The sequence below is a fragment of the Corvus moneduloides genome, chromosome W (assembly GCF_009650955.1).
Source record: "Corvus moneduloides isolate bCorMon1 chromosome W, bCorMon1.pri, whole genome shotgun sequence".
Lineage (NCBI taxonomy): Eukaryota > Metazoa > Chordata > Aves > Passeriformes > Corvidae > Corvus > Corvus moneduloides.
The window spans coordinates 2,993,622-3,010,615 of NC_045510.1; the positions used below are offsets into that span (position 1 = coordinate 2,993,622).

Here is a 16,994-nt window from a genome sequence, read left to right on the forward strand (position 1 = left end):
CAGGAGGCAATACCCTGCAAGATACACTGCTTCTCTGAACATGCACACCAGTGCACACTGTGTCTGTTCAGAGGGCTCAAGGGACCTGGTCCTACACAGAGCAAACAATCCTTCATACATGGCTCCTTGCACCTCCTTTTTCCCATACATAAAGGGGTGAGTCTTGATCGTTCTGCAGCACAAATATGCTTTCCTTTGAGACCCATGCCAGAGCAGGTGTTACTCCAATTCCTTGTATTTCCATGCTGCTGGTCCAGCTCAAGGCAGATGGCCCAATAACTATTAAGTTACAGGCTGGGGTTTTTGGCATGTGTTTAAGAAAAGGGCTGATCTTAGGGATCATGAAATTCAGCTATATTAACATAGCCTGAAAAACAGATTGTCCCGAAAAGACATTGATCAATTACTTGCTCCAAACCCTGCTCTCCAGAAAAAGTAAAATGTGCAATGACTGCTTCCCTTCTAAGTGAATTTGGACTGTATCAACGTGATGACTACTCTGTAGAAACTACACATGCTTCAATTGCAGACTTAATTTTGCAAAGAGAGATGCTCAGTAAAAGCAAACATGAAAAAAATTATACTTTTTTTGTTGTTGTTCAGATACCCGGCTCTATACTGGACAAATGTAATTATAATACACATTAAAAACAATCTTTATTAATCTTTTCAAAGAAGCTGAAAAATGGATTTTACTTCATAACATCTATATGAAATAATACAGTATTTACCAGCCATCACAAATTTAATATTGAAAGCCTTTAGAAATTATGTAGCACAAAAACCAAGAATAAATGTTAGCAGATACCTCTTCTTTTTTCTTCAGTGTAGACTCTAACTCCTGTATTGTCTGGTTTAATTCTGTTTTATGAGTGTGGACTTCATTGGCTTGACTGCTCACACACTCTAGCTCAGTCACCTGTTGAAATAAGTAGAAGCAACATATACAGGATTTATTGCAAGAAATTCAAGGTATTATTACTTCTTTGCATTTAAAATATACCCTTAGTGCTGGGTGACTTGTGTTGATTAAAATGGTGAAGGTGTTCTTAGGAAGTTAGCATAAAATTCCTTTAAAAATTGTTTTGCATAAAATGGTTTCTATGACTTTTAATGTTTACTGTAATATCTTGGAAACGTTAAATGTAGTATGTTGCTGGCTGAAACAAAAATTAATGAAAAGTTATATGTGGGGTATGCCCAGGGATCTCTGCTAAGACATTTCTCCAGGGCAGGGGCTGGGCATAGCCCACAGTTATACTTACTAATTATTGAAAAATGTATGAAAGAAGCTGAATTACCATTTCAGAAACAGTAATTTTCAGTAATAACAGAAGTGAGAGAGAGTCCCTTCCCCCCCCACCTTTCCCAACAATGACATGACCTGGTACTGAATAACATTAGGGTCTGGCCACACCTACTCAGCCATGCTTCCTCTTGACTATTGCAAAAAATTAACCCTGTCCTGTCTGGAACCAGGATATTATTCACCCCTTGTTCTATACCATCTACCTCATGTCCGGATCCTACACCTTCCAACTATATGCATATACATATACATATATATGTATACAGGCATGAGTATAATTTCTGTAGTCAATGGCCATCCCTCCAAGATGTCTGTTGAATTCATTTAGTTCATGACTTTCTGTTCTATCCATTCTAGATGTCTTCCAGGGCAGGAGGGCTGGTGTGATGTTGTCTGGTTGCGAGCTGCATCAGGAGCTCACAACTGGTGCATCTGGAGCAGTCCATACTCATTAACTATGGTAGTTCTGGCATACAGTGGCAGTGTCATTCAGCAACCAATATTATACAATTCAACATTACAGACTGTTCCCACACAAAAATCAAATCCCCTTGAGGTACATACTGTTTTCCCATCCCTCTGCATTACCCACCAAGTACACCCTGGTCCGTGAGCAAAAACAATGCCACGGATGGATTTGCCTTTACTTGAGGCAGGACTAATCCAAGCTGTCTTCCTGTAGTGGCTTGGTCCAAAATACTCATTACTGTTTACCTTCTGTGAGATAAGAATTAGGAGAAAAGCAAAGCAGGCACCAAACTTGAAAGAATATAAAGAAGTTTATTAATAGACCTAAAAGAAGGGAAAAAAAATAAAATCATACCACACCTTCAGAACACTTCTCCTCCCCCCACCTTCCTCCTTTCTCCCACTGACAATGCAAAAAGACAACCCTTCAGATGTTCAGTCTGTTTACCACTTCCATAATAACCTTGTTCAGTTCATTTAGGAAGAGAAGTCTCTCTTGCTCATACTATGGAGACATAATCACAACGAGACAGCCGCCCGGGTTGGTTCTCGGCTCGCATCATGTGAGAGTCCCTTCCCACGACTTGCAGCTTTTCCCACAACGGCTTTTGAGGGTCCAATCTTGAGCTACTGGGGTACAATTTTAATGTTGAGCCATTCAGAAATAAAAGTTCTCTTCACCCATCTCTGGGAGCATTTCCATCTCTGAGAATAGAGGCCCTCCTCCTTTCCTGGGAGAAAAAAGCATCTTCATCTCTAAGACTATCTCTGGGAGTATCTCTAGGAACAGAGGTCTTCTCCTTCCAATTGGAGCAAGAGTCCTCATCGCTTCCATCTCTCCCTGTTCAAATTTCTCATCAAATTACAGCTGCTTCAGCATTTGCTTGTTTCAGCATAGGTGCTTTTGTTCACAAGTACAAGTTGAACGCTCCACCCCCCATGCTTTCATGAAATTACAACGGGTACTCTGATATATCATAGTCTATCACCACCATAGCTTTACAACAGAATTTCAGCTTTAAGCATCTCCTCTTTCTCCTCCCTCACGATTTCAGCTCTTCTTTCTTTACTTAATGTCTGCAGGCTCCATCTGTTCTGGAGGAAATTTACAGCACTAAAAGGGTTAATCACACCCGGGCCTTGCAGCTGGAATTTTGCTTATCGCTGTAGGTCACATGATCTTTGCCGGACAGCAGGGCAGCTTCAGCTGAATCTTCGGCCGCACTGGAGAGGGGAAGCGGCCCGTCTGCACGTAGCAGGGGTGTGGGGGGGCCACGGGTGGAACAGGGCTGCACGGCTCCAGGATGGCTGTGGCCTGGCCCAGCCCAGCCCAAGCAGGGCCTGGCCTGGGCCCGCTGGGCCCCGTACGGGCCCTGCAGCTACTTGTCCCAGCACTGGAAACGAGACAGCCCTCCCCCGGGCTTTGTCCATTCTTAAATGTGGACCACAGAGGCGGTCAAAATTTTAAGTGGCTTAAAAAATTGTCCATATTCAAACTAGCCAGCTGATAGGTTCTGTCAGGTCATAGAGGAGCTGTAAGCACCTCTTTGCAAGAACATCACTTCCGGGACTATGCTTGCTAACCCATGACACTTCCTTAACATATTCTTCATGTGCACCATGGGGACTTGATTCCCTTCTACAGTACGTGGAGGTTTTGACTGGGTAGGGACAGTTCCATTGGTAGAGCCTTGGGTGTTAACTAACCAGGTGGCCTTCACTAAATGTCGATTGCAATGTTTGAAGGTGCCACTGTTGCATTGCTTGGTTTGGTTTAGCAAGCCGCAGCCTTCTCAGAAAGCACTGTGAGGCTGCTTAGGGTAGAGCAGCAGTTTCGCTCTCCCGTAGTCCTTCTGGACGGCCCCATGTACCTGCTCCTGCTAGCTGTCAGCTCTTCAACATGGTGACAGTAAAGGAGGCGAGAAGGGTCCCTCCATGTGGACCTCAGAGGAACCTTTATTACATGGTGACAAGCCAATTCCCAGAGGCAGAGAGACCACGTGGTCAGGGAGCTTGGGGTCTTATCTGGGGACAAGGGGGGTGGAGAGAGCACATGGACGAATGATTTCAGGGCGCAGGGGCAGTACATGGGTGGAGTTGGGGTACTGGAACCAATAGGGAGAACCCGAAGGAGTGGCCAGGGCTAGGGGCAGGGAAGGGAGGGACAATATGGGAAAGGTCTACAAGTTAGTAAGAAAAGCTTTGGGGAAATACAATACTACATCCCACCACCCACTGCTTTCAATGTGGTTTTTAACTGTCCACTGTACCATTCCATTTTCCAAGAGGCTGGTGCATGATAGGGAATATGATACACCCACTCAATCCCGTGCTCTCTGGCCCGGGTGTCTATGAGGCTATTTTTGAAATGAGCCCCGTTGTCCAATTCGATTTTTTTGGGGGTGCCATTGAGTCAAGGTACTAAAAGGTTAAAATTTTAACTAAGAGTAAGAAGAAATTTGTATTAATTAAGATATAGAGTAGAGAAACAAAAGATAAGTTAATGATTAGTAGATGCCGAAGCTAGAGCTAAGTGATGTATTATTTGCCATTATATTTTAAGTTGTGTTTGTAGGAGGAAACAGAATAAATGAACTGTCATCTAAACAAATTGAAACTAATTGAAACCAATAGAACAAAGAACAGCACCTGGGTTTCGTAAAAATTAATTCAAAAGTAGGAGATCTTGGGCTGCGCCAAGAGGTCATGAAGGCCTGCCAACAGCAAGAAGGTAAAAAGGTTACTGTGAGGAAGACATTCCTGACTTCATCTTTCAGGACCACTGACCCAATTCAAGAGAGAAACTGTGCATGCATGAAAGACTAATGATCTCATTTTAATACGAAGCTGAGGATGGGAGGTGCTGGGGTGTCTTGGGGTGACTTGATGTTGTATTCCCTATCGCTGCTCTATGCCCAGAAATTAGTATACATGCCTTTCTATGCCTTTAAACTGAGCCTGAGAGGGGAGAGAGAAAAGTGTACTTTTTCAAAGCAGTTTGTTTTCATGTTCCGAGGTCACAGAGATAAAAACCTGTCTGCTTCTGCAGAGCAAGGGTGGGGAAGCAGCCTGCTTGCTTTCCAGCCAGCTTTCGGCCAGTTTTTCAGCTCCTTTTCCTCCGGAGAGTTGAACTTCTGTTTTCCTGGGACTTCGTTTTTTTTTCCCTTTTTCTCTCCTGGATGGTTTCAACATCAGAATACATCGGGAGGAATTTCCATTGAGGCCTTGGCCCTGGAGGGGGGCCCACCACCCCGTCCCAGCTCCAAGGAAGGGGAGAGAGAGACTACGGAAGGACTCTGAAATTTTCCCAGGGTTTTCTCTCCACAGCGAGAGGTTCTATTATTTAGCATTATTATTCTTTTCCCGTGTATTTGTTAAATAAATAGTTTTTATATTTTTCACTTTTCTTCGAGGAAAAAGTTTCTTTTTTCCAGAACCTGGTGGGGGAGGGCTGGTTGTGACCTGCCTTCTCTCAGAGGATATATTTCTAAATTTGTCCAAACCGGCACAAATAATTAGTGGCGTCCAATGTGAGGCTCGAAGGAAAGTGAAAAGCCTGTGCTAATTACATATTGGTGTGAATTTACTTATTCTGTGTTGGGGTAAAATAGTCATCATGTTGGTTGAGTTCATAATGTCTCTCTGGCTTGATATATTCATGTATTTCTGGTCCGTAGGCTTGTTTGCCTATCTACAACTTACTCCGATTTTATCCTTGATAAGGAGTTTTTGCAGAGCAGGGGCACAAATTTGGATTTCTATTTTGCTGTGCTCGGTGATAATGATTTATAAGAAGTTAACAGAGGTACTGGCAGTTGTTCAAAGTGTGTATGATATGTGGTTTCTCCATCCTAACCCCCGTCCTAGCTTCAGTAGCCTGTTTTGGGAATTCATTAGTAATTGCACCCAGATTGTTAGAGGAGGACGAGACGGGGTTTCCCTTCCCTTTAAATTTGATAGGTTATCTTTTGAGAATGTCCAGTTTCCCCTGGATGTTAAAGAGACCACCCTCCTGGTATTTAATTTGGTAACCTTCCTCTATGTGATTCGCAGCTTCTCTAGAATAAGAGCTCAGATTTCCAGTGTGACTGCCGAGACACCTGACCCAAAGGTGGAACATCCTGAGTGGTGTGGGGAATGGGAGGATATGGGCCAAATCCTGAAGAAATTCTCTGACCCAATAGTTGGCAATTTCCCCCCTGAACAAGTTCAGAAACCAGCTGAGGTGGGAAAATATCTGAAAGAGAAATACAAAGACAATTCTAATGAGAACAAGCTCCTTGCAATATGTTGGGCTTTGGCATATGCCTATCGCACACTGCAGCAGGTAAAGGTAGAAAGGCAGGAAGATAAATCAGCAAAGCCTGCAGACACCCCAGTCACTCAGAATGCAGCCAAACCAGACAGCAAGCCCAAACCAGATGGAGAGTCTAAGCCATTGACAGTGGCTCCTGTCACGAGGAAAAAGCACACAACCAAAACTGATGAGGAAAGATGAGGATGATGCAGAGGAAGGAACCTCAAAGCCACCGACTCAGGCACAGAAACCATTACTGAGTCATTGTCTATAAAGGACCTTCACAGCCTAAGAAAGGATTACACCCGATAGTCTGATGAATCCATAATAAGTTGGATGGTCTGTATTTGGGATGCGGCAGGTGATGATGTGATGCTGGACGGTGCTGAAGTGAGGCATTTGGGATCCCTGTCACGTGATCCAGTTATCGACCAAGTGATGATAAGGGGGGCTGACTCTGCCAGTCTCTGGACACAGGTTTTGACAGGCGTGATTGAAAGATATATGTGCGGAGATGATCTCTACGTGCAGCAAACCCAGTGGAAGACCATAGAACAAGGGATCCAGCACCTGAGAGAACTAGGGGTGGTAGAGATTGTCTTCACAGATGACCCAGGATTGAGAAGTCCAGACCGGGCCAGAGTTAGTCCATTCATGTGGCGAAAACTCATACAACTTGGGCCACAAGAGTATGCTTCTGCTTTAGCAATAATGAAACCGAACAACGGTGCGAATGAGACTGTGCGGGATATGGCAGTGAAGCTCTGAGCATATGCAGATTCCATGCATGGCCCAACACATGCAAGAGTCGCAGCTGTGGAAACACGTATGCAGAAAATGGAAGATACAATGGAGAAGAGTCTCCAGGAGATTAAGGAGATGAAAGAGGGCCTTCTCTAAATCTTGGCAGTACAGATCGGAGATTCTGATACCAAACGCGTACGTTCCCAAGAGAGAAAGTACATCCCATGAAGTGAGCTGTGGGATTTCCTGTGTGACAGTGCGGAAAACGTGAGGAAGTGGGGTGGACAATCTACTTCTGCTCTGGCAGCACAAGTGTGTGAATTGAAGGAGCACAAGTCTCAGAAAGGAACTGTTGGGGTGGCTCAGCCTGCTCTCGGGCTGAAACCATCAAATGTCAGTCACCAGAAGAGATCCCTGAGGTCTAGGTTACCTCCCCCTGGGTGGCTCCCAATCCTAAATTACCTCCCCCTGTTCCAGAAAGTTCTCCCTTTTTTAGCTATTAATTGGTTCCCTGTTATGACTCCTTCCTCCCTGTTTTCCCCATTTGTTCTGAAAAATTGTATCCTCTCCTCTGCTTGTACTCCATTGGTTGTTTTCTCTTTCCCTGCCTTGCTCCACCCCCCCAAAAAGGGGCGAGCCTGCGTCTCCTCGAGGCTTCTCTGGTCCCTGGACCCTCCTGCAAATAAATCTGTTGGAACTCACACCAGAAGCCCCTCCCGCCTTCTTTGCCTCTGGGCCAACGCGAGCCTAATTCATCGGCCGCCCAACGTGCTTCCTCTGAGGAGGAGCCAGTGCACGCACCCATCTCACGCCGATTCCACTGAGCTGTCCAGCGAGGATGTTGTGGAGGCTAACGCTGCGTCCCCTCTGCCCGAGGGCATGCCGGGGCTTGTGCTTACAAGCCCCCGGTTACGTTAAGGGACTTCTACCAAAAAGGAAGGAGCTCCAGCTGCCTGTAGCCAAACTGCCGGAAATGATGGAAAAGACGATGACATGTCCGATTCCCATGAAGGAACCTCTAAGATGCAGGCCCAGGGAAAGAAGGATAACCAGGCATAGAGGGGCCCTGCCTCTAGCCAGGTAGAGGCCAGGGAAAACCGTGGTTTTTTGGACTGTGTGGATTCGTTGGCCTGGTACATCAGAACCACAAAAATATGATGCCTTGGTTGACACTGAAGCGCAGTGTACAATAATCCCATCACAACACATGGGGGTAGAATCTGTTTCTATTGCAGGTGTGACAGGTGGATCACAAAATTTGACCTTGGTGGAAGCTGAGATGAGCTTGACCAGAAATGAGTGGAAGAAACATTGCATTGTGACTGGCCCAGAGGCCCCGTGCATTTTGGGCATAGACTTCCTCCGAAGCGGGTATTTCAGAGACCCAAAGGGACTCAAGTGGGCTTTTGGAATAGCTGCTGTGGAGACAGAGGGCATTAAGCAATTGAACAGTTTGCCTGAACTATCAGAGAACCCATCTGCAGTTGGCCTTCTGAAGGTGGAAGAACAAAGAATACCAATTGCTACCTCGACAGTGCATCGCCGACAGTACCGGACAAGTCGAGAGGCTGTGGTTCCCATCCACAAGATGATCCGTGATCTGGAGAGCCAAGGGGTGATCAGCAAGACCCACTCACCCTTCAATAGTCCCATCTGGCCTGTGTGCAAATCGGAAGGAGAATGGAGATTGACTGTGGACTTTCTTGCCTTGAATGAAGTGACTCCACCATTGAGCACTGCTGTGGTGGACATGTTGGAGCTGCAGTATGAGCTGGAGTCCAAAGCAGCGAAGTGGTACGCCACTATTGACATTGCTAATGCATATTTCTCCATTCCTCTGGCAGCAGAGTGCAGGCCTCAGTTTGCCTTCACCTGGAGGGGCGTGCAGTACACCTGGAACCGACTGCCCCAGGGGTGGAAGCATTGTCCTACGATCTGGGATGGACTGATCCAGACTGCACTAGAGAAGGGTGAGGCTCCAGAACATCTGCAGTACATTGATGACATCATTGTGTGGGGGAACACGTCATCGGAGGTATTTGAGAAAGGAGAGAGAATCATCCAAATTCTCCTGGAAGCTGGTTTTGCCATCAAGAAGAGAAAAGTCAAGGGAACTGCTCGAGAGATCCAGTTCCTGGGAGTGAAATGGCAAGATGGACGACGTCAGATTCCCACTGAGGTCATCAATAAGATCACAGCAATGTCTCCACCGACCAACAAGAAGGAGACGCAAGCTTTCCTCGGTGCCATAGGCTTTTGGAGGATGCATATTCCTGAGTATACCCAGATTGTGAGTCCTCTTTACCTGGTTACCCGCAAGAAGAACGATTGAACGATTTCCATTGGGGCCCTGAACAGCAACAAGCTTTTGCCCAAATCAAACAGGAAATTGCTCATGCCGTAGCCCTCGGCCCAGTCAGGACAGGACCCGAAGTGAAGAATGTGCTCTACTCTGCAGCTGGGAGCCATGGTCTGTCCTGGAGCCTTTGGCAGAAGGTGTCTGGTGAGACTTGGGGTCAACCACTTGGATTCTGGAGTCGAAGCTACAGAGGATCTGAAGCCAACTACAACCCAACAGAGAAGGAAATCTTGGCAGCCTATGAAGGAATCCAAGCAGCCGCAGAGGTAATCGGCACTGAAGCACAACTCCTCCTGGCACCCCAACTACCGGTGCTCGGGTGGATGTTCAAAGCAAAGGTTCCCTCTACCCACCATGCCACCAATGCCACATGGAGCAAGTGGATTGCTCTCATCACACAGCGCGCCCGTATCGGGAAACTGAATCGCCCTGGGATTTTGGAAATAATTACAAACTGGCCTGAAGGTGAAAACTTTGGTCTCACTGATGAAGAAGAACAAGTGACACGTGCTGAAGAAGCTCCACCGTACAACCAACTGCCATCAGAAGACACACGCTACGGTCTTTTCACCGACGGTTCTTGTCGCATCATAGGGATGAAACGAAAGTGGAAAGCTTCTTTTTTCCAGAACCTGGTGAGGGAGGGGTGGTTTGCTGCCTGCCTTCTCTCAGAGGATATATTTCTAAATTTGGCCAAACCGGCACATGGGGTCATACATATGTAGAAGATGTAAAACTTTGTGTAATAAATAGAGAACGAAGAACCTTGTACTTGGCTGGCATGACTTTAGGAGGCTACTCCCATTCCGCCCGCCAGTGCCTGAATAAACATACCACTTTCTACCTTTAATTAGTTAGAGGGTCTTTTGTCCGTGGATATCGGGATTTAACGAATCACCATGTCACTACAGGACTTGCTTTTCAAGACCCAAGATGGTGGTCTGGACAGTGGTGTGAGGCACAGGGTATGACTCCAGCCATCCAGTGGTTATTTCCACCATTGTAAGCATGTAACGCTTGCCTTGGCGGGTTTGTGGCAGTGTGATGTAATCAATCTGCCAGGCCTCCCTATATTTATATTTCAATCATCGTCCTCCATACCACAGAGTCTACCCACTTGGCCTGCTTGATTGTGTCAGGACCTAAAGAATGCAGTGAAATGTCTCAAAACACTGTCAAAAAAGGAAGTCCCCATTAGGTAAGCCACCACAACAGGTACAGATGGCAAACAGGACGGCGTTATTCCAGACCTAAATGGAGGTGAAGGTTTGGAATTAGCACACCAGATAAAATCCACCATGGGGATTTGTGATAAGCGCAGATGAAGGCAGATCTGTGTAACCTACCCTGAAAAAAATTCGCAGCATGGAAAACTGTGAGAAAGAAAGCAAGTCCTTATACACATGCCAGCCCAAGTTGTGGGAACAGCATTTACACCCCATGAATACCCAGGACTTGGACTTTATACAAGTGGCATCTCCAGAAGAACACTCTGGGACCCCCACCACCAAGAAGACCAGAGGAAGGGCCAGCAGGACTCCATAGGGACCCATGTGGTGTTGACTACCTTTCTACTTAATCTGTTTCTGTCTCTTTCTCCCCCGCCCTATATTTACTATTAAATAAAATCCATGCTATTGACTTTGGCATCTGGTCTTGTTTGCATCTTAATTTGGGCAGAGGCATCTTTTAATAATTGGGTACTAATAGATTGCAGCGCATGTTTCACAGTTATGGATAACCTGGGAGATAGTGTCTGTGGTTAAGTCCACTTCTCAATCACCAGATCATCTGTATGTGTGCCGGTTTGGCCAAATTTAGAAATATATCCTCTGAGAGAAGGCAGGTCACCACCCCTACCCCACCAAGTTCGGGAAAAATAAATTTTCCTCAAAGGAAAGTGAAGGAGATAAAAACTATTTATTTAACAAACACACAGGAAAAGGAAAATAATGATAAATAATAAAATCTTTCACTGTGGAGAAAAAACCTGGGAAAGTGTTAGAGTCCTCCCTTTGGTCTCCTCAGAGCTGGGGCTTGGCCCAGGGCCAGGCCCTCTGTGCTCGCTGGAAAGTCTTTCCGATGTGTTCTGATATTGAAGCAGTCCAGCAGAAAAGAGAGACAATCCGAAATTCCAGGGAAGGAAAAAAAAGTTCAACTCTCAGTCTCTCTCCAGAGAAAAGGAAACTGAAAAACTGGCCAAAAGCTGACCCAGCAGCAGCAAGCCGGGTGCCTCCTCCCTCCCCTGCCGCAGCTGGAAAAAAAAGTCGCTGTCTCTGTGTGACCTTGAACAAGTTGCAAACTGCTTTGAAAAAGTTTTGCTCAGTTTTTCCTTCCCCCTCTCAGGCTCAGTTTAAAGGCATAGAAAGGCACAAGAATTAATTTCTGGGCATAGGGCAGCGACATGGGATACACATCATAAAGTCACCCCAAGACAGTATGTCACACCTCTTTCCTGATGACCTGAGGCATCATGGCCTCATTGAGACAGAAATAATTCACCCTTATGTTGCCAGTCCAGATCCACCTGAGACACTTTAATCTTGGCAGCCCGATCCACCTGTTCCTTGTTGCAATGTTCTTCAGTAGCGCGACCCTTGGGTATATGTGCATCTAACATGATGTACCTTTACAGACCACTTCTCTACCTGGGCAGCGATGTAGACAGCTATTGCACCATCTGATGGACAGAGCAGATAAGCTCTTCTGTGGTAGGGGGGGAAGTCAGCCATCACCCCTTCTGAAGTTCAACTTGTAAAACATTTCCATGTTTTTCTGATGAACTGAGTCTTGAATTGGAAGTGGAAGCCTCTGTGAATCCAGGGCTAGGGTTGTTATGGGAACCCAGGGTCAGACCCTCCTACCCATTGGTAAAGGCTGGACTGTTGCATGGTAACCTCCAAGAAGGTCAATCTCTCTTCTAAAGCTGTTGCACTTGGCAAAAACCTCTGGCTCTTACCAAGTATGGATACAGTGAATACTCATTTACACTAAGTGGAAGAGCCTCAACAGGCGAGACAGAAGAAAACCACGTCCCTGACCCTGCTCTGTGCTAGCACCTAGTGCCCTAAAAACAGATGCAGAGCTGTCCTATTCTGTGACAAAGGAAGGGCTTGGACCCCGCTGCTGTCCACATGATTTCCTCTGGGCTGGTACATATGGTGAGGATGCATGTGTTGGTGCGAGCCTGGAGTCCAAAGAGGGTGGTGGATTGAACTGGGGTGGATGAAATGTTACAGCTCTTGGCTGCATATATTGTTGGTGGCTGAAAACACCTCCCACTGCAGCCCTATGTGGCTCATGTGAGCACTCCCCATTGCACTCTGGTCCATACTGTCTCAAGGCACCTATTGAAATTGTTTAAGCAAACACAGCTTAATTTTGCTTAAGCAAAACTTGGCGTGCTTTCATAAGCCTTCTTGCCAACAGAGGCAACCACTGTCAGAAGAGCAATTAATTACTCACACCAAAGGGGCTGTGACGTCTTACTCAGGTTCAGCTTTTCTCTGGGCAAACCTCCATCTCTTACTGCTTATGCAAGAAAATTATGCATTGTTCATCTGTTTTGTCCAGTGTTCATTGAAAAATCAGTCACTCAGAGGAAAAGAACAGATTCCATTAAAAAATCAGGTTTACTTTAATCACTGTCATACTTTAATGCCCATTCCAACAGAAATCTGAAAATATGTCAAATATCTTCTTAATGTTCTCTTCTTGAATATACCTATACAAAAGAAAATTGTATTGTGACCCTTTCAAAATATCTGTAGAGCAAGATGGGCTGGAAAATGATGCAATATAAAGAATATGCAATTGAAAACAGAAGCAACAAAAAAAGCTCTAGGAAAAAATCTGTACAGCATTTACTTGCTCTATTTCCTTGTTACAAATTGAATTTATTTTTCTTATGAGCAGTGGTCCAATTAATTAAAAATAACTGTTTATGTATTATTCACATAAGGGGGCATAAAAGGAAGATAAAATGCTTTAGTCTGACCCTCCCACATGCTCTTTTCAAGGATATATCATTCAGTGTTTCATGTTTAAGGGTAAGGCTCAATCAGTCATTCAAGCCTTTGCACAGGAACACTAAGCAATGTACCTGTGATTAGGCCTTTTTTCCAGTACAAAATGCAGACTGAGAAAAAGTCTTTGAACAATAACTGATTAAACAAGGTTCTTCTATTGTGTTATTGTAAGACTGAACTGACTTGCATATTGTGGTTAAAATGCCTTTTCCAGTTACATCCAAATATGAATGGCACTTGGTATATATTCCTACCATGATCCCTAGGCTGCATTCAGGTTATTCCATTTTTTGGTGTGAAGTCACCACTGGTCCCTTTAGGCATCTGTGAATACAGGAGGTTTCCATGGCTACTACATCTACAGTTAGGATTTGTTGGTCTATAGAGGTTTGGACTGCCTTCCCTTTCAGAAGGAGCATCATTCCAGCAGGAGGAATACCATTGGAAAATATGTTTGGTGTGGGAATTCCCATCATCCGAATACTTCCATCTGAATGAGTGGGAAACTGATAAGAGATCCAGCAATCACTGCAATTTGTTACCAGTGTCACAGCTTGTATTAGCTTGAGATGGGAATTCTTCTTCCAGGGGTCAGATAGCAGTTGTTCTATCTGTGTTAGGTTGGAGTGGCTCTCAAGAATAGTGACATTGCTTTCTAGATTTCCCTTTATAATGGTTAATCGCAAGGTTTTATTGGGGTGGCTAATTAGCCATTCAGCATTATTAAAAGCATTGACCTGTAAATATAAGAATGTAAACAATACCATAATTAACATTTTTTATTACAACAAATTTATTGGTCGGTGTGCAGTCCTGTATGTTCCTCTGTGTTTGGAGTTGGTGTTATTTGCTTTTAGGAGTCCAGGAGTCTCTAGTTTTCACAGCCGTGTAGGTAGTGAACAGCCTTTTTTCTTGTTGTTTGAGTGGTTTTCTGTTTCACGTCGGGGTATGCACCTAGTCTTCTGTCTGGTGAGGATATTCTTAAACATTCAAGGTTATTAGAGAAATTAAAACAGCAGAAGTAATGATAAACGTTTTTTTCTAGAGAGGTATAGCAGCAGTTCCCTCTCTGGCCTCTAGTTGTAAACACATTGCTATGCTCACTGCCACCACATGGGGGCAGTGTAGGCACGGTTTATGAGGCTTCACTGGGAAATTGGCTTTGTTCAGAGCAAAACCAGGTTTGTTACAGAAACAAAGACAGTTTAGAATGTGGGAAATATCCATCGGGAGCTAATCCTGGGTTGGTGGCCATTAGAATCAGTAGCCACCCAGGCTATGGGCCCTCGAGTGTATGTCAGAGTCATAGGTACAACCCCAATCTGAGGCAATTTAACCATGACTGGTTGGCCCACTATTAAGTTAATCTGAAAAGTTTCAGTTTTGTTATTTGAGGTTATTTCAAAAGTCATAGAACACAGGAAAGCTCATGATACCTGGCTGCTCATTGGCCCATATCGGTTATTTATCTGGCACAGTGCAAAAGTTAACCTTTTATCCCACCCAGGCTTGTGTGGCTTAAGGTAACATTTTAGTAAACCATTGGCATGCTCCACAATCCCATTTGCCTGGGGATAATAAGGTGTATGGAAAATCCATTTGATACCTTCCTTTCTGCCCCAATCCTGTACCACCACGCTGGTGAAGTGTGATCCACTGTCACTCTGTATAGAGTCTGGGATAGGGAGACTGGAAAACCAGTCACTAAGCCCTGAGATAGTTTCTGCATTGGCCTGCCTGCTTTTAGTGGCTCTTAATAGCCCAGATAGAACTTCTACACCTGTTAGTATGTACTTGTAACCCTTAGATGTTTTCAGAGGTCCAATATAATCTATTTGCTAGGTTGACCAGAGTGTCTTATTACTTCTGATGTGTAAAGGCGGTGCCAGGTCTGGGTGATTTTTTTCAAGCCTCAGCTGGCATTGTGGACACTATGTGAGAATGTGTCATGGGTTAGCAAGCATAGTCCCGGAAGTGATGTCCTTGCAAAGGGGTGCTTACAGCTTCCTCTATGACCTCACAGAACCTATCAGATGGCCAGTTTGAATATGGACAATTCTTTAAGCCACTTAAAGTTGTGACCGCCTCTGTGATACACACTTAAGAAGAGAACCCCCTCCCCCCAGTTCTCTCTGTCTCGTTTCCAGTGCTGGGACAGGTGGCTGCACGCCCTGTGTGGGGGGCCAGCGGGCCCAGCCCAGGCCCTGCTCGGGCCAGGCCGGGTCGGGCCACGGCCACCCTGGAGCCGATGGGCCCTGCTCCACCCGTAGAACCCCCCTGACAGCCCTGCTGTGGGGAGATGGAGCGGCTCGGCTTCCCCCCCCTCTCCACTGCGATGAGCCACATTCCAGCTGCAAGGCCTAGGTGAGATTAACCCTTTTAGTGCTGTGAGGAGCTGAAAACCTGAGGGAAGAGAAAGAGGAGATGCTTAAAGCTGAAATTCTGTTGTGAAGCTATGATATATCAGAGTACACGTTGTAATTTCATGAAGATATGGGGGGGTGGAGTGTTCAGTTCAACTTGTAAGCAAAACCACCTGTGCTGAGATAGGCAGATGCTGACGCAGCTGTAATTTCATGAGAAGTTTGGACAGGGAGGGATGGAAGCGATGAGGACTTTTGCTCCAAATGGGACAGGAGAAACCCTCAGTTCCTAGAGATGGTCCCAAAGATTTCTTAGAGATGAAATGCTCCCAGAGATGGGCGAAGAGAACTTTTGTTTCTGAATGGCTCAACCTTAAAACTGTACCCCAAAAAACTTCAAGAGTGGACCCTCGAAAGCAGTTGTGGGAAAAGCTGCAAGTTGGGGGAAGGGACTCGCATGTGAGCAGAGAGACTCCTCTTCCTAAATAGACTGAACAAGGTTATTATGGAAGTGGTAAACAGACTGAACATCTGAAGGGTTGTCTTTTTACATTGTCACTTGGAGAAGGGAGAAAGGTGGGGGGAGGAGAAGAGTTCTAAAGGTGTGGTATAATTTTTTTTTCTTCTTTTAGGTCTGTTAATAAACTTCTTTATATTCTTTCAAGTTTGGTGCCTGCTTTGTGTTTCTCCTAATTCTTATCTCACAGAAGGTAAACAGTAATGAGTATCTTGGACCAAACCACTACAGAATGTCTTTACACGTCTTACTGGTTATTGGCCAGCCTCTGCTTTGTGCTGCTAAAAATAGGGCCTTCTGTCCGGTATGTCTTAATTTACAGTGCAACCATTCACCTAATTGGTACTAATGTTGTGAGTCCTCTAATTAATCAATTTATATTTTCTTGATTTTTGTTAGCTGATCTACCTTGTTATTCCAATAGGTTTGTAAGGCTTGGTCATTTGCGTAGGCTTTAACCCAGCCTATCTGGATTTGTTGGGACTGAGCCTGTAGTAACAATCACTTCCAATCTTCCTTCTGCCAAACTGCTTTCCCATTCACCTGCCAATCTAATGCTTCCCACTGACACAACCACTGTGTGGCACCAGCCCATATGGCATATGAATCAACATATACCATTTTTGCATTTTCCTTTACTGCCAGTAATACAGCTTTCAATTCTCCTACCCATGCACTTCCTAATCCTTTTTTTATCACTTCCACTCCTGTTTCAATATTCAGAGCCACTGCTTTGTATTTCCATTTACCATTAATGTGTTTGGCTGAGGCATCAGTAAACCAGACACCTTTTACTTTGGATTTTGAGGTGAAGGCAGGGGCATCCGATATAGGGCTAGGTTTATATGGTTGCTGCAGAGCTAACATGTCTGGAGTCACAGTTATCTGCAATTTTGTAGGCTTTGTTGG

General features: G+C 45.1%; 1 protein-coding gene across 1 annotated transcript in view; it reads right to left on the minus strand.

The window, feature by feature from the left end:
- LOC116437360 (homer protein homolog 1-like) overlaps positions 1-16,994 on the minus strand; it is a 285,610-nt gene that overhangs the window by 23,395 nt on the left and 245,221 nt on the right. Inside the window, exon 7 of the mRNA XM_032095030.1 lies at positions 809-919. Coding sequence (XP_031950921.1) covers positions 809-919 — 111 coding nt within the window. The remainder of the gene's footprint in view (positions 1-808; positions 920-16,994) is intronic.